A 26,367-nucleotide genomic window follows, 5' to 3' on the forward strand; every position below is an offset into this window, starting at 1 on the left:
CAAAACATGTAACCTGTAGAATTTTTTTAAACGTCACCTATGGAGATTTTTAATGGTAAATGTTTGTCACCATTCCACGAGCGGGCGCAATTTTGAAGGGTGACATGTTGGGTATCAATTTACTAAGTGCAACATTATCTTTCACAATATAACAGAAAAATTGGGCTAACTTTATCGTTATCTTATTTTTTTAACTAAAAAAAAATGCGCGCTTGTAAGACTGCTATGCAAATACGGTGTAACAGAAAGTATTGCAACAACCTCAATTTTATTCTCTAGGGTGATAGAAAAAAATAAATAAAATAATAAAATGTAGTTTTAGGCTCAGTTCACACAGTAGGCGGCACGACTTGCAGTGCCGCGACCTGCCGCGACCTCAGCGGCGACTTGCAAAACGACTTCTGTATAGAAGTCAATGCAAGTCGCCCGAAGTCGCCGCAAAAGTAGTACAGGAACCTTTTTTCTAAGTCGGAGCGACTTGAGTCGCTCCTATTAGAACGGTTCCGTAGTACAGAACGGGGCGCAACTTGTCAGGCGACGAAGTCGCCTGGACAAGTCGCCCCTGTGTGAACCGAGCCTAAGGAGTACCAAGTAATTTTCTAGCAAAAAAAATAAATCTGTTTTTAACTTTTAAACAACAAATCTTAAAAAGAGGCTCGGTCCTTAAGTGGTTAGTGTCTTTTTTTGTGTTTAAGGCCGGGTTCACACTATGTGCGTCCCTGTTCGAGGGACGAATCAGGGCCTATTCTATGCCTGAATTGAAGACACACAGCGTTTTTGTGCAGTGCACTCCGCAGCCACAACGAAGATATGTGAACCTAGGTGGGAACGGGGCCTAAAAACAAAAGCGTACCGGCTCTGGGCAGTAGTTTTGCACAGAGAAGCCCCAATCCTCCTCTTCTGAGGTCCTCGGCCAGCGCTCCTGGCTTCTCCCTCCTGCTGATTGGCCCCACAGCAAGCAGCTTGGTAAGGGGGCACGCGTGCCGCTGCTCTGTATGTCCATTCAGACACGGCCCTTCTCTCTCCCCAGTGGCTCACTTTGAGAGCAGCCGGAGCCAATGGCAGCTGGCTGCTGACTCTCAGCCAATGAGGAGGGAGAGTGGCAGTTTGCTGGATCTAGATGGGGCTCAGGTAAATATTCTATTCTACATTAGTGTGTATAGGCATAGAATGCATAAAGACAAAGGACGCGCTGGCAGCGTGCTGCAGGAGAGCTTCATTTCAAGCGCAAGTCTGCCATTTTGTGCTCCATACTAGCACAAGGCATTAACCTGCTGGGGGACTGCTTGATGATGTCTGCTCTGTTCCTCCCATTCTTCCACTGTCCCCAATGCATATCCTGATAGAACAGAGTCTTGGGGACAAGGTGCACATGCTCAGTTTAGTGTGTATTGCTAGAGAGTTTTTTTTCTTGGGAGGATGCATGTCAGGGCCCATCAGCACTGTCCAGACAGAGGGTCAGGGGTCCTGCGGCCTCATAGAACAGCCAGGACAGTATGAAAACTCCTGCTACAATCTTTAACCAGACACTGATAGAAGTCACAAGACTGCTATATACTGCTGAAGAAAAAATAAAAATGGTATTTAGCAGTTTATACTACTTAAACTAATTGCATTTCCATGTTGTGTGTACAGTGAGAGACCAGATATAGTGAATGCAGAGTCCGGGGTTTAGTAACACTTTAAAGATAAAGGCTCAAGGGTTTTTACCTTCATGCCTTCTATGCACGAAGGTAAAAAGCCTCCCGTGTGTAGCAGCCCCCCTAATACTTACCTGAGCCCCATCTCAATCCAGCGATATTGCATGAGAGACTCGGCTCTCCCAGGTCTCTTCCGGTCTATTGGCTGAAACAGCAGCAGGAGGCATTGGCTCCCGCTACTGTCAATCACATCCAATAAGAAACCGCTGCTCACAGCTGACGTTTGCCGACCATAATGCTCAGACTGCACAGTAATGGGGGTTCACGCCCTGCCACTGCTGCAGACTCTCAGGGAATTTAAATGATTGGATGGCTGTACTCTCATGCTCTCTCGTTTCACACAGAAGTTAGTTTTTTTTTTTTTTTTTTTTTTAATGAACTTTGTTCTACAATAAAGCCATTTTCTGCAAGTATTGAGTGTGCAGCCATCTAATAATTCATATACTGGCAATCACAGCCAGTGAGCCAATGAGGAGAGAGCAGGGGGGCGGGCCGAGCTGCGCTCCATGTGTAAATGGACACACAGAGCACCAGATCACGAGTAATCCTGCTCAGGTACACCCATAGCAAGCCATTTGCTATGGGGGACACTTGGCAGGAGGGAGGCAGGAGCACTGGTTTGGGGGGGGGGGGGGCCCCGAGAAGAGGAGGATTGTGCCTGCTCTGTGCAAAACCAACTGCACAGAGGAGGGAAAGTATGATAGGTTTGTTTTTGTTTTTTTAAAGTGGAAGTCAACTCCTCTATCGTTTTCAGCCAAGGAAGCTGCCATCTTTGCCTCTGTTTAATCTTCAACTGCTATGGTGCTGCTCATGTGATTTCGTTATGACACCAGCCATTGGATGGTTTGATAGTTTGGCTGAGAGCACAGCCAATGTGCAGTTAGCATTCCCGGCATGCCTTTTTTTTTTTTTTTAACCGTTTAAATCGATGGGTTTACTTCCACTTTAAAATCCGCTTTTAATATCACTTTCATTTAAGATGGTATAAAAAGAGGCTCTGTAAACTGCATGTGCCCAATTTTCTTACTTCATAAAAAGTTAAAAGGAGTTTAAAATAAAAATTGTACTGAAGTCGATCCAACCAGCCTGTCAGATTTCTTTTTCATGGGATTACTGCCAGGGGCTATAGTGATTATTGCGTTCTGCTGTCAAGAAAAGCTCCTTGCTGGCAGGACACAATAGCACTGCGGGAGGCCCCAACACTGACTCTGTCAATGGGGAAATCAAGCAACCCATGGTGGAAGGAAAGAATTGCATTATCTATTGGATGCTTTACTCAAAACCCTGTGCAAAGAGCAACTGCACCATAGAATCGTGGAAATGCCAGATTAAGATCACAAAGGGGGTTGAATCGAGATTGCGTTTTTTTTTTTTTTGTTTTGTTTTTTAATTGTGCAGCTCTACGATAGGAAGGATTTAGTAAAGGAAAAAATAGACTGTGTACTTTGCAAAGTGCAGTTGCGCAGTTGCTTCAGAGCTTAGTAAATGAGCAAAAGCTCTGCTGACTTCCATCATCCAATCATGTGCAAGCAAAGATGCAGATTTCTTTATTTTTATTTTTTTTCCCTTGCACGTGATTGGGTATTGTTTGCAAAGTGAAGGAAGCTTCACCTCATTTACCAAGCTCTGGAGCAACCGCATTTGCAGAGTGCTCTGCTGAAAGCAAAACAGGAAGGTAAGCCAGGAAAAGATTTTTGGGCCCCCCGAGCAGCAGAAGCACAGCGCATCACTGGAGGGCATGGTCTGACAGGTAAGTCTCCCATATACTGTATGCAGTACATCCAGAACATTATGGCAGAAACCTCCCAGGGGTCCATGCAACTACAAAAATATAGCAGAGTTTAAAGTGTTTTTTTTTTTTTTTTTTAACCACTTGCTTACTGGGCACCTAAACCCCCCTCCTGCCCAGACCAATTTTTAGGCTTTCAGCGCTGTCACTCAAATTGCACGGTCATACAAACACTGTAGCCAAATGAAATTTTTATCATTTTTTTCCCCCTACAAATAGAGCTTGCTTTTGGAGGTAATTGACCACCTCTGGGTTTTTTATTTTTTGTTAAAAAAAATAAAACATACAATAAATATATATATATATATATATATATATAATACATTTTGCAAACAGCTAATTTTTCTCCTTCATTGATACGCTGATGAGGCTGCACTGACTGGCAGCCCTCCTGAGCATTGATAGGTGGCACTGTTATGTACTGGTGGGCACCGATGAGGTGGCTGTGCCTCTTCAGGACCAATGTCCCTTTTAATAAAAGCTGGCGATCGGCTTTTTTTTCTCCTCACGCTGTCAGTGTGAGAAGAAAATTAAAAAAGATTCTGTTTACATCACGTGATCAGCTGTCATTGGCTGACAGCTGATCACGTGATACGGGGCAGCGATCGACCCCTTACTCCGATCACCCGAGTCTTATTGACTCGGTGATTAGAGCGCGCGTGCGCGGGGAGCGTGCAAAGGAGGGGGACATCTATTGACGGCCTCCTGGCAAAGTAGATCCGCGCTGTAGCCGGGGGCTGCAGCACAGAAGGTTTTTGCCATCAATCTTTCCAATGAGGACGGCAGCTGGAGCCGCTGGAACGATCGGGTTCAGGTAAGAAAAAAAAAAAAAAAAAACCTTGAGGGTTTACAACTCCTTAAATTCGCCTTTAAAGGCTACATGTAAATTTGTGAGCTAGTACCCTATTGAAAGACTATTTACAATAACCGTACAAAGAAGTTATGGCGAGGCTCTGTCTCGTCTCCTGAATGTTTATATCAGAGCAGAGACATTCATTAGCTATGGCTGTATAGGTATGCAGCTATAAATGTCTGCATCATGCTGTACATTCCTGCATCAAAAATGTAGCCCTGCCAGAGGCCCTCTTCTCACCCTTTCAGTGCCAGCCCCAGACAGGCCCACGTGGCCCCAAAACACCCTTACCGGATCCTCCCTGGCAATGGATCGAAGACCAACATGCCCTAGCACAGCTATCAATCTAAACTGATTTTTGCTCAATAAAAGTATTTTACAAGCTGAAAATTGGGGATGTGTTTTGGAACACAACGTCCTTCGAAAGTGATCCTAAAAAAGGATTTTTTTTTATTTTTTTTATTTTAACTAAAAACAATATATGTTATACAGTGGGGAAAATAATTATTTGATCCCCAGCTAATTTTGTAAGTTTGCCCACTTAAAGAAATAGTCTATAATTGTTATCATAGGTGTAATTTAAAACGCTAGACAGAACAGTAATCCAGAACAAAAAAAAAAAACAAAAATAAATAAAAAACATATAAAAACAAAAGTTATAAATTGAGTTGTAGTTCAGTGAGTAAAATAAGCATTTGATTTCCTACCAACCAACAATAATTTTGGTTCCTACAGACAGTATGTACGTGGAACACCTGTCCACAGAATCTCTCTTCCATTCATACCTCACCATCATGGACAAGACCAAAAACAGCCATCAAAGGATGTCAAGGACAAGATTGTAGACCTGCACAAGGCTGGAATGGGCTACGACACCATCAGCGAGAGGCTTGGTGAGAAGGAGACAACTGTTGGAGTGATTATTCGCAAATGGAAGAAATACATAATAACCATCAATCGCCCTCGGTCTGGAGATCCATGCAAGATTTTGCCTCATGGGGTGAGGATGATCATGAGAAAAATGAGGGATCAGCCCAGAACTACACGGGAGGAGCTTGTGAATGATCTCAAGGCAGTTGGGACCACAGTCACCAACCAAACCATTGGTAACACAATACACCACCATAGATTGACATCCTGCAGTGCCCGCAAGGTCCCCCTTCTAAAGGCGACACACGTGCAGGCCCATATGAAATTTGCCAATGAACACCTAAATGATTCAGAGAAGGATTGGGAGAAAGTGTTGTGGTCAGAGGAGATAAAAATTTAGCTCTTTGGCATTAACTTGACTAGTGTTTGGAGGAAGAAAAATGCTGATTATGACCCCAAGAACATCATCCCTACAGTCCAGCACAGAAGTAGAAACATTATGCTTTTAAAAGGTACAGGCTAACTTTACTACATGAAGGGGCCAATGGACGAGGCCCATGTATTGTAAAATCCTGGAGGAGAACCTTCTTTCCTCAGCCAGAACACTGAAGATGGGTCATCCAGCATGACAATGACCCAAAACATACCACCAAGGCAACGAAGGAGTGGGTCAAGAATAAGCAAATTAAGGTTATGTAGTGGCCTAGCCAGTCTCCAGACCTTAGCCCACATTCACCTTGGGCAGATCTGGCATGTCAAAAATTGCATACAAAATGGGCAGCTATTGCTGGCAATAGCACCATCCAAATCGGTGCACTGATTTCCAAAACCAGTTACTGTACTACTTTTGGCAACTTCGGGGGCGACGTCAATAGAAATCTATGCAGAAACCTGCACAGATGTCTCTGAAATCGCTCCTGAAGTTAGACTCACATGTGGGTTTGAGCTGAACTCTCACAATTTCAAACCCACATCAGTGTGAACTTGGGCTTAAGCCTACAGAAAATCTATGGAGGAAACGGAAACTTCAAGTTGTAAAAACAACCAAGAAACCTTAAGGATTTAGAGAAGATCTGTGAAGAAGAGTGGACCAAAATCCCTCCTGAGATGTGTGCAAACCTGGTCACCAACTACAAGAAACATCTTACCTATGCTTGTCAACAAGTGTTTCTCCACCAAGTACCAAGTCATGTTTTGCTTGGGGATCAAATACTTATTTTACTCACTGAACTGCAACTCAATTTATATCATGTGTTTTTTCTGGATTTTTGGTTGATATTTAGTCTCAAAAACACCCATGATAAAAATGACAGAACCTTAATTTCTTTGCAAGTGGGCAAACTTACAAAATATGCAGAGGATTAAATTAGTTCAATCTCCCCATTGTACTTACCTCCTCTGCTGTTAAAGTGAGTCAGCCAATCAAGAGAGAAGGAGTGGAGCTGGTGTCTTGTTGAATACTGTCCCCTGTCGTATAGTGTGTGCTCTGTACTGCGTTTGCCGAAAGTCTCCGAAGATGACCGGCGCCTGCGCACTGAGTCCAGGTTCAAGCCCCACCATCCAAGTGGACAGAGTTAGAATTAAAAAATTTAACCGGTTCCAGACTGGCCAGAATGGCTCCCCTGGGCGAGCCGCCGTAACTGTACGTAGGCTCTTTAAGACGCTGTAGAAGGCGCACGCAGCGTGTACCTGGAGCCGGTGCAAGTGCCCGATGACCCCCCAGGCACACGTGATTAGGCTCCATGCACACCGGAGAGCATAAACTGCAGTTTATTGGAGTTTGGGCGTTTTTTGTAAAAGCCCATAAAATCCACTCTATGTTAGCCTATGTGTCCATGCACACATGGACGTTTTTCAGCTTTAATGAGCAGTGGAGTTTATGGGCTTTTTTCTGAACGCCAGAAATTCGCGTTCAAAGTGCCGTTTTTCAGCGGCAAAAAACGACAAACGCTGATAAACGCTCATAAACGCTCATAAACGCTCGTTCATTAGTGTTCGGCATTCTATTTTTCAATGCATTGTGGGATTTTTGGAGTGTCCTCTGTATTTTTATAAAAAATGCCCATTAACGCTAACGCTGTAAAACGCTCATAAACGCTAGTATAAAACGCTGTTAAAAGCAGGTTTTTCAACCAGCGTTTTCTGCCAGCAATCTGGCGTCCAGAAATAGCTTTTTTGAGCTTCAGTGTGCATGGAGCCTTAGGGTTGCTTCATGATCAATTAGTTGGCCAATTACTGTTTCGGTAAAGTTAAAAAAAAAAAAAAAGAAAAAAAGGCAATTTATTCTTAAATATCTCTATGCAGTGGTAAATATAAATAACCAGCTATATGGTTAGAGAGCAAAATCTCGAATCCACTCTGAGAATAGCAGACAGAAGAGATATACTGTATACACCATTAGAGGGAATATATATATATATATATATATATATATATATATATATATACACACATATATACACACACACACACACACACACACACTGTATACACCATTAGAGGGGATAGATATACTGTATACACTATTAGAGGTTGGATCTGGTAAATATCATCAGACTCAAAGATTTTTTTATTTTTTATTTTCTTTAAAAAAAAGAAGTTAGACTGTTTTGCAGATTTTCAAACAGAACTGTAATATATTATATACTGGCCATACAAAAACATCGTCCTTAACCACTTGCTTACAGGGCACTTAAACACCTTCCTGCCCAGACCAATTTTCAGCTTTCGGTGCTCTCACAATTTGAATGACAATTACTCAGTCATGCAACACTGTACCCAAATGAATTTTTTGTCCTTTTTTTCCCACAAATAGAGCTTTCTTTTGGTGGTATTTGATCACCTCTGGGGTTTTTATTTTTTGCGTTATAAATGAAAAAAGACCGAAAATTTTGAAAAAAAACGCATATTTCTTTGTTTCTGTGACAGAATTATGCAAATTATTAATTTTTCTTCATAAATTTTGGTCACAATTTATACTGCTACATATCTTTGGTAAAAATAACCCAAATTAGTGGATATTATTTGGTCTTTGTGAAAGTTAGAGAGTCTACAAGCTGTGGTGCGAATCGCACAAAATTGATCACATCTGATGTACTGGTGGCCTATCTCGCTTCTTGTGACCCGAACAAGTCAGGAAAGTACAAATACCCCCCAAATGACCCCTTTTTGGAAAGTAGACATTCCAAGGTATTTAGTAAGAGGTATAGTGAGCTTTTTGATGTTGTCATTTTTTTCCCACAATTCTTTGCAAAATTAAGATTTTTCATTTTTTTTTTTTCTCCACAAAATTGTCATTGTAATAGGTTATTTCTCTCACGTGGCATGTGTATACCACAAATGACACCCCCCAAAAAATTCTGCTACTCCTCCTGAGTATTACAATACCACATGTGTGGGACTTTTTCACAGCCTGGCCACATAGAGAGGCCCAACATGCAGGTAGCGCCATCATGTGTTCTAGGAACATAAGTTACACATCTAACTTGTTGACTATTTATTACACTTTTGAAGCACCAGGACAATGACACGTGACACTGATGACAGATGGCACTGATACGTGGCAATGATGACAGGTGGCACTGATGACAGATGGCACTAATATGTGGCACTGATGACGCGTGGCACTTATACGTGGCACTGATGACACGTGGCACTAATACGTGGCACTGATGACACGTGGCACTGAAACGTGGCACCGATGACAGATGGCACTAATACGTGGCACTAATATGTGCCACCGATGACAGATGGCACTAATACATGGCACCGATGACGCGTGACACTGATGACAGATGGCACTGATAAGTGGCATTGATGACACGTGACACTGACAACAGATGGCACGTGACACTGACAGGTGGCACTGATGACAAATGGCACTGATACGTGGCACTGATGACAGATGGCACTGATACGTGGCACTGACGGCAGGTGGCACTGACGGCAGGTGGCACTGACGGCAGGTGGCACTGACGGCAGGTGGCACTGACGGCAGGTGGCACTGACGGCAGGTGGCACTGACGGCAGGTGGCACTGGGGTGGATGGCACTGGGGGCAGGTAGCACTGGGGTGGATGGCACTGGGGTGGATGGCACTGGGGGCAGGTAGCACTGGGGTGGATGGCACTGGGGGCAGGTAGCACTGGGGTGGATGGCACTGGGGGCAGGTAGCACTGGGGTGGATGGCACTGGGGGCAGGTAGCACTGGGGTGGATGGCACTAGGGGCAGGTAGCACTGGGGTGGATGGCACTGGGGGCAGGTAGCACTGGGGTGGATGGCACTGGGGTGGATGGCACTGGGGGCAGGTAGCACTGGGGTGGATGGCACTGGGGCAGATGGCACTGCTGGGGGCGGATGGCACTGCTGGGGGCGGATGGCACTGCTGGGGGCGGATGGCACTGCTGGGGGCGGATGGCACTGCTGGGGGCGGATGGCACTGCTGGGGGCGGATGGCACTTTTTATTTCATTTTTTTAATTTATTTTTTTTCCACAATCAGAACGGCTGCCGCTGCAGCCGTTCATCTCTCCCCTCTCGCACTGTCTGTGCGAGGAAGGAGAGCGGCGCTGCGAGATGATCTCATATGTTTACATATGAGATCATCTCCCATTGGACACGCCGATCACGCTGTAAACGGCCGCTGTGATTGGCCGTTTACAGCGATCTGTGTTTGCCTGTCCCCGGGGGACACGGCGAACACAGAACTTCCGCGATGCGCGCCCGCGGCGGCGCGCATTGCGGAAGTAAACATCAGGCCGTCCAGGGACGACCGCCCGAACGAACGCGCCTGCTCTACGGCCGTCATTCGGCTATAGGGCGGGCGCGAGGAGGTTAAAAAAAATAAAAAAATAAATGTAATTTTAAGAATGTTCGTTTGTATTCAAATCGTTATTTGGGTCAAATCGACGTTCATTTTCAACAATAACAGGAACATTTAGAAATACTGGTAATAGGAAATTATATAAAATAGAAAACTGCTTGGTCAAAAGGAATTTTCAGACAGTATGTGGTTTTAGTTCAGAAATTACATTAATTTCAAAACAATATTAAAAGCAAGTGAAAATTTCAAACATTCTTTCATTCAGCGAATGTAAAAAGATTTTTCATAGGAATATTCTCATCTGAAAATTGATGTGGACAGCATAAGGCTCGGTACACACCTACGCAGTTTGCTTTTGATCTGTTTCTGCAGTGCTTTTTGCTGTGCGTTAAGTACAGTATAGAGCGCCCCAATAGCAAGGTAAAGAAAACGTCTGCCTTTAGAACCACTCACTTCCTGCACAGGACTACATGTCCCATGAGGGACTGCACCTCACATAATTCACAAGTTCTCAGACACTTACTGACATGTATGGATGGTGTACTGAGCTGCATGATATGTAAACAAATAATGCATTCTGTATGCAGGCCAACTAATCAGCTGGCCAATCAATTATGAAAAAAGTAATCGATTAATTTCATAATCCATTCGTTGTCGATTAATTGATTTGTTGTTTCAGCCCCTCGTGACAGAGCTAGAACCGTGATCTGTGTGTGTAAACAAGTATGAATACCGATCTCTCTCCTCCCCAGTCAGTCCCACACCCACCCCCCCCCACAGGAGGAACACACACTGAGACCCCTTTCACAGCAGGGCGTTTTGCAGGCGCTATAGCGTTAGAAATAGCGCCTGCAATCCGCTCCCTAAAAAAGCTGCACCATTGTCTGTAGTGTGAAAGCCCGAGGGCTTTCACACTACAGCGGTGCGCTAGCAGGACATCAGGGAAAAGTCCTGCCAGCAGCTTCTTTGGAGCGGTGAACGAGCGGTGTGTTTACCGCTCCTCCACCGCTGCTCCCCATTGAAATCAATGGGGTAGCGCTGCAATACCGCCGGCAAAACACCGCTATTGCGGCATATTGCACCCTTTCTTGCCCGCTAGCGGGGGTAAAAGCGCCCCGCTAGTGGCCGAAATGCACCGCAATTGCGGCGGTAAAAGGTTTTACCGTCGGCGGTGTGGTGTGAAAGGGGTCTGAGGGAACAGTTAACCCCTTGATCGCCCCCTAGTGTTAACCTCTTCCTTGCCAGTGACATTTATACAGTAATCAGAGCACTTTTATAGCACTGATCACTGTATAATAGTCAATGATCTCAAATATGTGTCAAAATTGTCCAATTTGCCGCAATATCGCAGTCCTGATATAGATATATATATATATATATATATATATATATATATATATATATATATATATATATATATATATATATATATATATATATATATATATATATTTTTTTTTTTTTTTTTTTTTTTTTTTTTTTTAAACAAACAAAATCACAGATCACCATCATTACTAGGAAAAGAAAAACAAATTATTATTACAAATAGTATTGTTATTATGATTATTAATAATACCATAAATCTATCCCCTATTTTGTAGATGCTCTAACTTTTGCGCAAACCTATCAATATACGCTTTATTGCGTTTTTTTTTTTTAAACAAAAATATGTAGAAGAATACATTTTTTTTTTTATTATAGCAAAAGGATCTCTTTTTTTTCAAAATTGTTGCTCTTGTTTATAGCACAACACTGAAAAAAAATAAAAATAAAGCACAGAGGTGATCAAATACCACCAAAAGAAAGCTCTATTTGTGGGGGAAAAAATAAAAAATAAAAGTACAGCAATTTTGTTTGGGTACAATGTCGCACGACCGTGCAATTGTTAGTTAAATCGACCCAGTTCTGGGGCTGAAGTAGTTAAAACGCTGAAGTGTGAATGCAGCCTTAAAAAGTGTCGGTGAGAGCGCAGTCTGTGTTGGGAGCGCGTTCCCAGCACAAAGGGAGATACGCATATATGCGACCCCATGGAAAAAAAAAAGAAAAAGAAAAAAAAGTTCTCATTCAGCAGGAAAGGGTTAAATGCAACTAAAAAAGCAAAGCATGACCTTGTTATTGTCCATCAAATGAACACGGCACTGAAAACTGGCCTGGTGGCGAAGGGGTATTATGCCGCGTACACACGACAGGACTTAAGTCTGACAGAGTTCTGACAGAGTTCTGACAGAGTTCTGACAGAGTTCTGACAGAGTTCTGACAGAGTTCTGACAGAGTTCTGACAGAGTTCTGACAGAGTTCTGACAGAGTTCTGACAGAGTTCTGACAGAGTTCTGACAGAGTTCTGACAGAGTTCTGACAGAGTTCTGACAGAGTTCTGACAGACTTTCCGAATGAACGGACTTGGCCACACACAATCACACCAAAGTCCGACAGATTCGAATGTGATGACGTATGACTGGACTAGAATAAGGAAGTTCATAGCCAGTAGCCAATAGCTGCCCTAGCGTCGGTTTTTGAAAAAATGTTCCATTTCTAAAGTCTGTCAGACTTTTGCAAATCAAAAGTCCGCTGCAGCCCACACACGTTCGAATAGTCTGCCGGAATTGTTCCGTCAGACTTTTGATGTTGAAAAGTCTGGTCGTGTGTACGGGGCATTACAGGCGAGTACTGAAGGGGTTAGGATGCAGTAATGTGAATTTCAAAACATCAGCATTGGCTTTAATTTGTAAAGATTGCTGAGGGAATTTTAAGCAGACAGCTTTTCCAGGAGTCACTGGACTGGAACTCAAGGATAGCAATTTACTGATAAAAACGTAGAGGTTGGAAAAAATCCTGTTGTATATTGCGACACGTTGGGAATTTTTTCAAGTGGATATGTAAAAAAATAAAAATAAAAAGTTGATAAAAAGGTCAACTTTAAAGCGATATTAAACTCAGAAACAAAACATTTATACTGCAGCCAGTTTATCAATTTTTAGATATGATGGCTGCACTAGTTTTCTTTTTATGCACTCCCCCCCCCCCCCCCCCCCAGCCAGTAAGACTGTTGATTTTTAACAACTTGACCTCTGGAAGGTTTACCCCTCCTTCATGACTAGGCCATTTTTTGCGATCTGACACTGCGTTACTTTAACTGAAAATTGCCCGGCTGTGCAATGCGGAACATAAAATTGATGTCCTTTTTTTCTCCTGAAAAAATAGAGCTCTCTTTTAGTGGTTATTGATCACCCAGTTTTTTATTTTTTGTGCTATAAACAAAAATAAAAACAAAAACTATATATTTTTACTTTTTGCTATCAAACCTATCCAATAAAAGAAAAATTCTAAATTTCTTCACAAGTTTAGGCCTATATTCAGTAAAAAAAAAATATTAGATAGAGATATATATATATATATATATATATATCTCTATCTATCTATCAATAAACGTATATTGATTGGTTTGCACAAAACTTATTGCTTCTACAAAACTATGGGACATTTTCATTTATTTTTTACTAGTAATGGCAAAGATCAGCGACTTATAGCAGGACTGCGGCACACAGTCGGGACACCAAGTAACACTTTTTGGGGAGCAGCAACAAGAATACAGCGATCAGTGCTATATAAAAAAAAAAAAAATAGGATTTTTCCTACAGCTTACCTATTTTATCGCACACCACGGGACACAGCTAGAGCTGGGCAATTTTCTCAAAAAAAAAAAAAAGGATTTGAATCGAGGCTTTTTTTTTTAAACCAAATATTTTTTTTTCTTTTGATAGACACTGCGCCGGTCCTGAGGAGCCGCGGGCAGGAGTTTAGGCAATTTTTTTTTCCCACCAAGACTGGCCCTGACACCGCGCCGGTCCTGCTGGAAAAAAAAAAAAATAAATAAAAAATCTAAAAATAACTAAATAAAATCTAAATCAATTTGCTGAAATTTTTAATCGATTTAAACCTCTCAACTCGATTCATGATTTAAATGGATTTTTTCCCCAGCCCTAGACACAGCACCTTAGTAATTACTATCTGGGATATCCCAAAGCAATGCCCCTGAGGAGAAGGAGACACCATCATAGAATCTGCCAGCAAAGAAGGACCTACTCTGCTATTTGGAATACGCTGAGGCCAAAGGCAGTGTCTTCTACGTGATTGACATTGACCTGGTAAAAACTCTGTAGATTTATAAACAAAAAGGCCAAATAGTTGTCTTGTACACCTGGGCCACTGACACCCGATGATGGATGGCCCAAGATACTCCCACTCCGGGTAGAGAATCTCTCCCCAGGAAAAAAAAAAAAAAAAAAAAAAAAAAAGTTTTTTTTGCCATTTAAACCATAGGCATCATTGATAAACTGGCAGATCCACTGCTACATTTTTGACCTGGATGCCACCTGCCCTTCCTGGGCTCTTCTGGCAGGACAAACCAGGAGTCCTGACTTGTGCCAACAACTCAAGTAGATCCTGAGCGTCTGAACAACCTCTAGAGTAGGTAGCGATTTTTCTCCTGCCGACTGTGGATTAGGAGAAAAAAAAAAAAAAAGGGAAGACACTGTCCTGATTCAAGTGAAACTAGAAAACACTTTAGGCAATAAAAATGGATGAGGACGCAACATCACCTTATGATGCGAGACCAAGAACGGCTCCGTGCAAGAAAGAGCCACCAACTCTGGCACTCCACTTCATGAAGCGATAGCAACCAAAGAAGCCACCTTCTGAGATAAAAGGACCAACAGAATCCCCCAGTTGGTTAAAACAAGTGGTCTCTGCAAGGACAGTCAAGATAAATTCAAGTCCCAAGGACAAGAGAATGGCCAAGTTACATGCTGTATGAGGTATGAAACAAAATGATAAACAACGGCCTCTGGGAAAATGGACAGGGACGAACTCTGACTCTTAACGGTACCCAAGACCAAACTCCTTCCCTCTACCGATTGGAAAAAGAAAAGAAAATCTCCCACCCACATATTTCTGTGGGTGCCACTTCCTGGATTTAGCTCAGGCAAAAAGTCCTGTAATCGAAGTTCCCCGAAGCTGGCTTCCAGGGGCTCGACTGTGCTGAGTTATAGGATTCAAGACCATCAGGTCCGGCTGAACTGGGAGTGCCCAGGGAGCACCCCCCGCAAGACTCGCTATGTCTGTGTACCAAGCCCCCCTGGGCTAATTCCACCAACACTAAGATCCGTGTTACCACCTTATAGATTCTTCGCACAAAAGATGTGGCAGAATCCGAAATTGGGGGGGGGGGGATACAAATAAGGAAGAACAAGACCTTAAGGTGTTACCAGTACATGTACCCCTATTGGCAGTGAGACTCTTGTCCCAGACACACCTGTCCCAAACGGTTGTATAACTTGGAATCTAGTATATTCCCCTTGCCATAAGTCTATACCTGGAATATGTATTGGTGATAGAGACAGCACTTGTACTGTACCAGAATGTGGTACACCTCCCTGAGTCGCATGACCTCTGGTGCCGCCCTGGTGGTTGATATATATATGCCTGCAGAGGCATTCCCAGATATAACCTACAATAGCTTTGTCCTATAATCCAGAGCAAGGCATACTGGCCAAAAATTCCAAGCTACTGGACACCATTTTCTCCTGTGGAGACCAAGCCTACTGAACTGGAGGCAGCCTCAAGTCAACTTAGAGAGACTGGCATCAGTGGTTATCATTTTCCAAATTCCTGAAAAGGAAGAACATCAAGCACCAATTTTTGCTCTGCAACACCCCGGAAAGAGAGCCTTCCGGCAATGCTTGGATCTTAGAGCTCCAGACAGAGAAAGAACCTCTGCCAAGACCCGGAGTAGGGCTGTATGTAGGGAATGTGCTTTGACCTAAACACAGCTTCCTCCTGTAGAAATATATCGAAGGAACCCCTGGAATTGACCGCTACATGAGCAAAGATTATTGAGGTAGAGAGTATTGAGGTGTCTTCAGCAAGCCCAGCACTGGGGCTAGACGCTCTGTGAACCCTCCGGAGCTGTGGCCAACTCAAAAGGAAACAAACTTTCACCAAAAAAATAAAAAGGCTTTCCACTGCAATCACAGAAATCTTTGATGAGCCTAGAAAAAAAACCCCACATGACGATGTGCGTTTACAGATGATTATGGACCCCAAAATCTACCTCTTGCACAGAGGTCATCACAGTCTAGCCCATTGATGGTGAACCTTGGCACTCCAGATGTTTTGGAACTACATTTCCCATGATGCTCAACTACATTGCAGAGTGAATGAGCATCATGGGAAATGTAGTTCCAAAACATCTGGGGTGCCAAGGTTCACCATCACTGCTCTAGCCTATCTGAAACAGAAGGATGTTCAGCGGAGATCTTAAGATAGACCTCATGTCCTCATTTGGCTTTGGAACTTTTACCATTTGTCTCACAATAATAGGCCAATCCATAACTTCTGCTCCAAGAGCAAATGCAAGGCAAAAGACTGACGACTCTGATAGACCCAGGCAGTCCCAAAAGGTGCACTTAAAGCGGTGTTCCGCTTAAAACAAACCACCTCAGGAGACTGCCCTAAGATTTTCTGGCCTGAGATACTCTCAAAACACAGAGGCCTCAGATGCCTCCCTCACCTAGGTGGGGAAAGCTTACAGCATCTGGTATGCCCGGGCAGTCTCCCATCTATATACTATACCAGTGATGGCGAACCTTGGCACCCCAGATGTTTTGGAACTACATTTCCCATGATGCTCATCTACACTGCAGAGTGCATGAGCATCATGGGAAATGTAGTTCCAAAACATCTGGAGTGCCAAGGTTCGCCATCACTGTACTATACTAACCAGGCTTGATCTTGCTTAGGCTTCGATCAACCAAGATCAGGCATGATCAAGGTGATGAGGTCGCAGTCTGATGAAAAATGAATGCGACAGGAAACCCTGCAATGCCAAACTCCACATTGGCTCAGATGCACCCGACACCACTGTCCATCGGGAAATGTGGACACTGCCAGTGTTTTCGTCACATTCGGTGACCCATCACATTTTGCTACCCGCTGGAGTGCGCATGCGCGGCGCCACCATATGCGTTCCAACACTGTTGCAAGACCACTTTGCCACAGGGCCCCCCCGCAGGCTCGCTTCATTCGGCATAATTATAAACTAACGCTATGTCCACTTGGATGGTGGGGCTTGAACCTGGACTCTGGGGTGTGGCCAAAAAATAAATAAAAAAAAATGGCACAAGGGCAGATCGCCACAGTGTTGGAACGCATATGGCAGCGTCACGCATGCTCAGTCCAGCAGGTAGCCAAATGTGATGGGTCGCCATATATGACGAAACACCAGATCCCTGAACTTGAGAGCCGTGCCTCTGCTTCCCCCAGCTGCCTCTTTTCTGGAACCATTTAACTGGTATAACAGGTAAATAAAACGCAGCACCTATATTAGCCAACCTAATATACAGTCCTCCAAGGATGCAGGCCTGAAACAATGGTGTTTGACCTCTATGCAACTCCTGAAGTATGCAAGTACCTAGGTATGTAAACATGCAGGTATAAAAGTATTCATGCATTTCTGTATACAGTACAAGGTCAATAAGCACACACGTATGTACCTCCAGGCAAATAAGCCCATATGTATGTAGTCCCAAGAAAACAAGTACATATGCATACAGCTTAAAGGGGAAGTAAAGCCAAAAAAATAAAAATACACCCTGCAAGGCAAAGGCATAATGAGCTAGTATGCATAGCATACTAGCTCATTATGAATAACTTACCTGAGATGGAAGCCCCAGAAGCAACCCTCGTTGTCCTCCTCCGACGCCGCCATCTATCCCAGAGTGACTTCCGGGTATCACGGCTCCGGCGATGTGACTGGTTGGAGCCGCGCTTACATCACTCCCACGCCACTAGCGGCATGCTCAGTGCGCCTGCAAGCCGCTGTCTACGGCGCATGCGTCGCAGACAGCAGTGCCGGTTTTTTGCAAATGTCTCCTAAACCCTGTAGGTTTAGGAGATATTTCTAGCACCTATAGGTAAGCCTTAAAGAGGAAGTAAACCCTGATGAGTTTACTTCCTCTTTCATTCCCTGCAAAGGCAAAGCATAATGGACTACTATGCATCGCATAGTAGCCCATTATGTGTCACTTACCTGACACAGGAGCCAGCGAAGTCACCGCTGTCCCCTGTAGTCCGCCGCATCCATCTTGTTGGTGGGGTCTCGCAGCTCCGCCGCTGTCATTCGGCGAAGCCGCGATGACGTCACTCCCGCGCATGCGCACGGGAGCCGACACGCGCGGCAGCTCCGTCGCTGAGAATGCCACTTTAATCTAGGCTTACCTCTAGGTAAAAGTGGTCTTTAAGGGTTTACAACCACTTTAATGTAAATAAACATACATATGCAGTACAAATGAAAACATGCCAGCATGTGTTTAAGCAATATGCATCTGGGGGCGTGTGCGGATGTGGGCGGAGGAGGACATGTGAGGGGAGCTCCATGAATCCTTCAACTAATCCTCAGCCATCTGGGCACCAAAGCACTAGAATCCACCAAATTCACCTCCCTGCATGTCCCTCTACATCAGGGATCTGCAATTAGCGGACCTCCAGCTGTTGCAAAACTACAAGTCCCATCATGCCTCTGCCTCTGGGTGTCATGCTCGTGGCTGTCAGAGTCTTGCTATGCCTCTTGGGATTTGTAGTTCTGCAACAGCTGGAGGTCCGCTAATTGCAGATCCCTGATCTACATGCTCCGCTGCTGCCTGCGACTATATTGGAGGTGATCCGGCCAGAGGGACGCCGATTCCTGTACACTCGCGGCTGCCACCATCTTCCTGGCTTTCATCCCGATGAAAGGAGCTGTTGCTGGCCATTCAGTCTACCCTCTTGTGTGCCTGGCAGGGTCCAGTGGTCTGTGGGGCCGCAGAGATCGCCCCCCGCGGCCGCGGCCTAGTGAAGCAATATGCATCTATGGAAGCACGTGCTTATGCATTTAGGCAAAATATGAAAGTGTGCGCTGTACACTCGCATTTATGCAACATGTGCCCATGGAAACAAGCATATTCGCAATAAGCAGGCATGCGTTTATGAAACGTGTTTATGCAACATTACGCAACACGTATCTATGCAGACATGTATGAGCATGCATCTTTATGCGACCATGTATCTTTAACCACTTCAATACAGGGCATTTTCACCCCCTTCCTGCCCAGGCCAATTTTCAGTGCTTTAACATTTTGAAGGACAATTGTGCGGTCATGCAACCCTGTACCCAAATAAAAAAAAAAATTTCCCACAAATAGAGCTTTCCTTTGTTGGTATTTGATCACCTCTGCAGTTTTTATCTTTTTGCATTATAAAGAAAAGAAGAGTGAAAAGTTTGAAAAAAAAAAAAAAAACAGCAATATTTTTAACTTTTTGCTATAATAAATATCCCAATTTAAACAAATAAAAAGATTTTTTTCCTCAGTTTAGGCCAATATGTATTCTTCTACATATTTTTGATAAAAATAAATAAGCGTATTGAATGGTTCGCGCAAAAGTTATAGTAATTACAAAATAGGGGATAGATTTACTGCATTTTTTTTTAAACTAGTAATGGCGGCGATCTGCGACTTTTATCGTGAAAGCAGACATATCGGACACTTGACCCTATTTTGGGACCATTCAAATGTATACAGCGATCAGTGCTATAAAAATGCACTGATTACTGTATAAAATGTCACTGGCAAGGAAGGGGTTAACACTGGGGGGCGATCAAGGGGTTAAATGTGTTACCTAGGGAGTAATTCTAACTGTAGGGGGAGGGGACGATCGGTGTTGCTCTGTACTAGGAGCACACGATCGGTCTCCTCTCCCCTGACAGGATGTGGATCTGTGTGATATATATATATATATATATACACACACACACACACATATATACACACACACACACACACACGGTCCTGCTCTGTAATAAGCGATTACCAGTGCCCGGAGGACATCGCGGCGCCCGGGCATGTGCACATTGGCTCCTAGGTGACGCGGCATGTGCGCCTTAGGCGGTGTGCACGCACCTCCTCTACTGTGGGGAAGCCAAGGACATTGTATGACGCCCGCCCAGCATGGGAGATCCCTCCTGCAGAGGTCATATGACAATATGTGGGGGGGGGTGGACCCCTCGCTGTTTTGGCGTAGGTACCTCCCAAAATCCATACCAGACCCTTATCCAAGCATGCAGGCCAGGAAAGGGGGGGTCACGAGTGAGCTTCTGTGTGTAGTAGCCCCCCTAATACTTACCTGAGCCCCGTCTCTATCCAGCGATGTTCATGTGTGCCTCAGCTGTCCGCGACTCTCCCTCCTGAGGCACAGCAGAGGCCAGGAAAGGGAAGGGGGGACAGGAAGCATGCGTGTCCTCCGCATAAAAAAGGAAGTTTTTTTTTGCTTTTACTTTTCTATTATTTTATGAAGGTGTTTTTTTTTTCTTACTTTATGAAGGTTATTTGTTTTTTATTATTTTATGAAGGTGTTTTTTTTGTTTTTTTCTTACTTTATGAAGATTTATTTTTTCATTTTAATTTGTTTTTATTATTTTATGAAGGTGTTTTTTTTCTTTTTTTTTTTTCTTTTTTATTATTATAGGAAGGTTTTTTTTTTTTTTTTTCTTATTTTATGAAGGTGTTTTTTTTGTTTTTTTCTTACTTTATGAAGATTTATTTTTTCATTTTAATTTGTTTTTATTATTTTATGAAGGTGTTTTTTTTCTTTTTTTTTTTTCTTTTTTATTATTATAGGAAGGTTTTTTTTTTTTTTTCTTATTTTATGAAGGTTTTTTTTTTTTTTTTTTTTTTCGAAAAAATTGCATTTTGAAAAACCGCTGTGCAAATATCGTGAGATACAAAAAATTGCAACACCCACCATTTTATTCTATAGGGTCTCTGGAAAAAAAAAAATTATATAATATTAAATATATTATTATTGAAAATAAATAAAATTCTCTGCTAAATGCTGCACACTGGCGGCTAGCAGAGTTTAGCAGCAGTCAGCATTTTTTCTGCCAAAAGCAAGCAACGGGACGCAGTTTGCAGACCACTGGCATAGGCTGTTAAAAAAAAAAAAAAAAAAAAAAACCCCGGGCCTGAATGTGCTGGCCCTGGGGTTTTTTTTTGTTTTTTTTTTCAGCCTGTGCCATGGTCTGCAAACTGCGTCCCGTTGCTTGCTTTTATCCGGTCCTTGGGGCACTATTCCCCTTCACTGTCAGCAACAGTGGGGCACAATTCCTGCCAATGACACCAACAATGGCGCACTGTGCCTCCCCACTGACACTTATGATGGGGAACCATTCCTCCGTTCGACGCCAACGACGGGGTACCATTTCTTCCATTGGCACCAATGACGGCGCACTGTTCCTCGCATTGATAGCAAAGAAGGGGAACCATTACTCCCCATAATACCAATCACGGGGTAATTGTTCACTCCCTCTGACACCTGGACATTTTCTACTCCCACTGGCCACATTGCAGCCCCTTTACAGTTTGAAGGGCAGAAAACCGGCCCTTTGTTTAGAATGTTTGGAGACCCCCGGCCTGTGCCACTAAAAGCCCATGTGTGCATGGCCACATGAAAAAACATGGAGAGGTGTTTTTTTTTTTTTTTTTTTTTTTTTAACACAGCTTCAAAAACGCCCGATGCTGCTAAAAGTTGCAGTAAAGAAGCCCTGTGTGCATGAGCCCCCCCACCCCGCACAGCATTGCGACTATTCATGCTGATGATGGTCGGCCAGTTTGGTCACCAGGATAGTATGGGGCGTCTATGGCGAGCCCTACCAATAACACAGGCCTCAGCACTGCACTGTACAAGTGGTGACAGCACAGGGATGGGCTCTTCCATCTCTAGTAATGGGGGGGGGGGATGTAATCAGCGCTTCTGATGGTTTATGCTGAATGATATATATTAGTAATGGCTTCTCTCCTTTCATGAATTATTAACCAACCACTACGCTGCATGAGAACATTTTCCTATTTTTTTTCCTTCTTCTTCATCTCTGTCAAGATTTCATGCTTTTCCATTGTGACTCAAGACGACTCACTGGCATATGGCAGAGACATTTCAAATCACATACTCATTATCTGAGAATATAGGTTTACATCTTCTTTAACCCACTTTGCACCGGGGACATTTCTGACACTTCGCTCCCACATGTAAAAATCTACTTTTATTTGCTAGAAAATTACTATAATATATATATTATATATATACACACATATACATACACACACTTTTTTTTTTTTTGCAGAGACCCTATAGAATAAAATGGTGGGTGTTGCAATTTTTTCTATCACACAATATTTGCACAGTGGTTTTTCAAAACGCATTTAAAAAAAAAAAAAAAACACCTTCATAAAGTACGAAAAAAATAAACTTAAAAAAAAAAAAAAATTCCTTCAATAAAAAAAAAAAAAAAACTTGCGTTAGCCCAATTATTTTTTTTTTCTATAATGTGAAAGATGATGTTACGCCGAGTAAATAGAAATAGATTCCTTTAAAGTAGTATCTGCCCATGTAATTTTTCCCCACAAATAGAGCTCTCATTAGTGGTATTTGATCACCTCTGCTGTTTTTATTTTAAGCGCTATAAACAAAAAAAAAAATAAAAAAAGTGTCAATTTTGAAAAAAAAAATCAAATAAAAATTTTTTTTTTACTTTTTGCTATAATAAATATCCCCCAAAAATATCTGCTACATATTTTTGGTAAAAAAAAAGTTGTAATAAGCGTATATAGATTTGGTTTGTGCAAAAGTTATAGCGCCTACAAAATAGGGGATAGATTAATGGCTTTTATTATTTATTTATTTTTACTAGTAATGGCGGCGATCAGCGATTTTTATTGGCACTGCAACATTATGGCGGACACGTCGGACACTTTTGACACATTTTTGGGACCATTGTCATTTATACAGAGATCAGTGCTATAAAAATGCACCAATTACTGTAAAAATGTCACTGGCAGGGAAGGGGTTAATACTAGGGGAGCGATCAAGGGGTTAACCGTGTTTCCTAGTGTGTGTTCTAACTGAAGGGGGAGGGGACTGTGCAGGGGAGATGACAGATTTCTGTTCCTACTTTGTATGAACACATGATCTGTCTCCTCTCCCCTCAGAGAACTGGAAACTGTTAACACACACAGATCCCGGGAGCCCTACTGACCGTGACCAGCGGGCTCCCGCGCCCCTAGTGGCCACAGGGCAAAGCAACTTAACAATGTTTCGCCCAGCTGTGCATGTGTGTGTGTGTGTGTATATATATATATATATATACACACACACACACACACACACACACACACACAGCCACAGCCACAGCCACAGCCCCCCCCCCCCCAGGATTACTATATACACCCCCAATCATCATATACTGCCATGGGTTATTACCATACACCCCCCCCCCCCCGTGGGTACACACTATATATACACCCCCCCGTGGGTACACACTATATATACACCCCCCCCCCCGTGGGTACACACTATATATACACCCCCCCCCCCCGTGGGTACACACTATATATATACACCCCCCCCCGTGGGTACACACTATATATATACACCCCCCCCCCGTGGGTACACACTATATATACACCCCCCCCGTGGGTACACACTATATATACACCCCCCCCCGTGGGTACACACTATATATACACCCCCCCCCGTGGGTACACACTATATATACACCCCCCCCCCGTGGGTACACACTATATATACACCCCCCCCGTGGGTACACACTATATATACACCCCCCCCGTGGGTACACACTATATATACACCCCCCCGTGGGTACACACTATATATACACCCCCCCCCGTGGGTACACACTATATATACACCCCCCCCCCGTGGGTACACACTATATATACACCCCCCCCCCGTGGGTACACACTATATATACACCCCCCCCCCGTGGGTACACACTATATATACACCCCCCCCCCGTGGGTACACACTATATATACACCCCCCCCCCGTGGGTACACACTATATATACACCCCCCCCCCCGTGGGTACACACTATATATACACCCCCCCCCCCCGTGGGTACACACTATATATACACCCCCCCCCCGTGGGTACACACTATATATACACCCCCCCCCCCCGTGGGTACACACTATATATACACCCCCCCCCCGTGGGTACACACTATATATACACCCCCCCCCGTGGGTACACACTATATATACACCCCCCCCCCGTGGGTACACACTATATATACACCCCCCCCCCGTGGGTACACACTATATATACACCCCCCCCCCCCGTGGGTACACACTATATATACACCCCCCCCCCCGTGGGTACACACTATATATACACCCCCCCCGTGGGTACACACTATATATACACCCCCCCCCCGTGGGTACACACTATATATACACCCCCCCCCCGTGGGTACACACTATATATACACCCCCCCCCCGTGGGTACACACTATATATACACCCCCCCCGTGGGTACACACTATATATACACCCCCCCCGTGGGTACACACTATATATACACCCCCCCCCGTGGGTACACACTATATATACACCCCCCCCGTGGGTACACACTATATATACACCCCCCCCGTGGGTACACACTATATATACACCCCCCCCGTGGGTACACACTATATATACACCCCCCCGTGGGTACACACTATATATACACCCCCCCCCGTGGGTACACACTATATATACACCCCCCCCCCGTGGGTACACACTATATATACACCCCCCCGTGGGTACACACTATATATACACCCCCCCCCGTGGGTACACACTATATATACACCCCCCCCCCGTGGGTACACACTATATATACACCCCCCCCCCGTGGGTACACACTATATATACACCCCCCCCCCGTGGGTACACACTATATATACACCCCCCCCCCGTGGGTACACACTATATATACACCCCCCCCGTGGGTACACACTATATATACACCCCCCCCCCCCCCGTGGGTACACACTATATATACACCCCCCCCCCGTGGGTACACACTATATATACACCCCCCCCCCGTGGGTACACACTATATATACACCCCCCCCCCGTGGGTACACACTATATATACACCCCCCCCGTGGAGACACACTATATATACACCCCCCCCGTGGGTACACACTATATATACACCCCCCCCCGTGGGTACACACTATATATACACCCCCCCCCGTGGGTACACACTATATATACACCCCCCCCCGTGGGTACACACTATATATACACCCCCCCCCCCCGTGGGTACACACTATATATACACCCCCCCCCCGTGGGTACACACTATATATACACCCCCCCCGTGGGTACACACTATATATACACCCCCCCCGTGGACGGACGGGGACGGACACACACACACACACACACACACACACACACACACACACACACACACACACACACACACACACACACACACACACACACACACACACACACACACACACACACACACACACACACACACACACACACACACACCGGGGTCCCCTTATACCGGCAGTCAGCCCCTCCCCCATCACATGACCGGTCGTTGTCACTCACAGAACTCGGCGATGTAGAAGGACACGGCGTAGTTCTCTTCGCACCACTCCAGTGTGGAGGTCGGGGGCCCCCAGTAGCCGGGCCTGTCCGCCGCCGGAGCCATCCTGATACCTTCCGCCACTCACACACCGCCGCCACCACCGCCCGGGACCCGACCACTCCGCCCCGCCTACTCCTCACACAGGCTCCGCCCACCCCTCAAGGCCAAAGGCGAGGAGGGCATGAATCGAGGGGCGTGGTAAGGACGCGCTTTGACAGAGTGGCTCGAGAAAGGGGTGTGGTTATAGGAAACGAAAATGAACCTGCCACAGTGGGCGGGGCGACAAGGAGTGCACTCCGCCCACTAATAAATAACCATTCCCCTCCCTCGCCCCGCCCACCCAGGCGGCCTCTGCACAGAGTAGAGATGTCAGATTGGTATCGCTCCCTGAGCCGTCGCGCTGCATTCCTTCATCTGTGTGATTATTAGCTGCAGCCCTCTGTCCTCCCTCCCCTACACCCCCATAGGGCTCACCCCCCTACACCCCCATAGGGCTCACACCCCCACACATGCCTCTCATGTCCTCAATCTATATTGGGCTGAACGTAGCTGTCACTTTAAGGGCTGGTCAACACCACCTCTGAAGAGCGATCCACAATTTATTTTGCTTTTCAGAGCCATTTTATACCAATGCATTGCAGCCTCCTCCTCCTGATATAACCCTATAAATGCTGCATGACCACAATGTAATGGTGTGCATTACACAAAGTTGTGAGCTGGTCACAGCGCAGCCCCATAGCCTTATATTAGGGCCCCAAAGACCCGCAATGCACACTATTAGCAGCATTTAA

At 44.6% G+C, this 26,367-nt stretch overlaps 1 protein-coding gene across 1 annotated transcript in view; it reads right to left on the reverse strand.

The window, feature by feature from the left end:
• The window catches only part of ACER3 (alkaline ceramidase 3), a 119,438-nt gene extending 93,711 nt beyond the window's left edge, over positions 1 to 25,727 (reverse strand). Inside the window, exon 1 of the mRNA XM_077451423.1 lies at positions 25,537 to 25,727. Coding sequence (XP_077307549.1) covers positions 25,537 to 25,639 — 103 coding nt within the window. The 5' untranslated portion in view covers positions 25,640 to 25,727. The remainder of the gene's footprint in view (positions 1 to 25,536) is intronic.
• Positions 25,728 to 26,367: the final 640 nt, after the last annotated feature.

Source organism: Lithobates pipiens, unplaced genomic scaffold, assembly GCF_037356315.1.
Source record: "Lithobates pipiens isolate NorthernLeopardFrog02 unplaced genomic scaffold, aLitPip1_a1.2 Scaffold_23, whole genome shotgun sequence".
Taxonomy (NCBI): domain Eukaryota; kingdom Metazoa; phylum Chordata; class Amphibia; order Anura; family Ranidae; genus Lithobates; species Lithobates pipiens.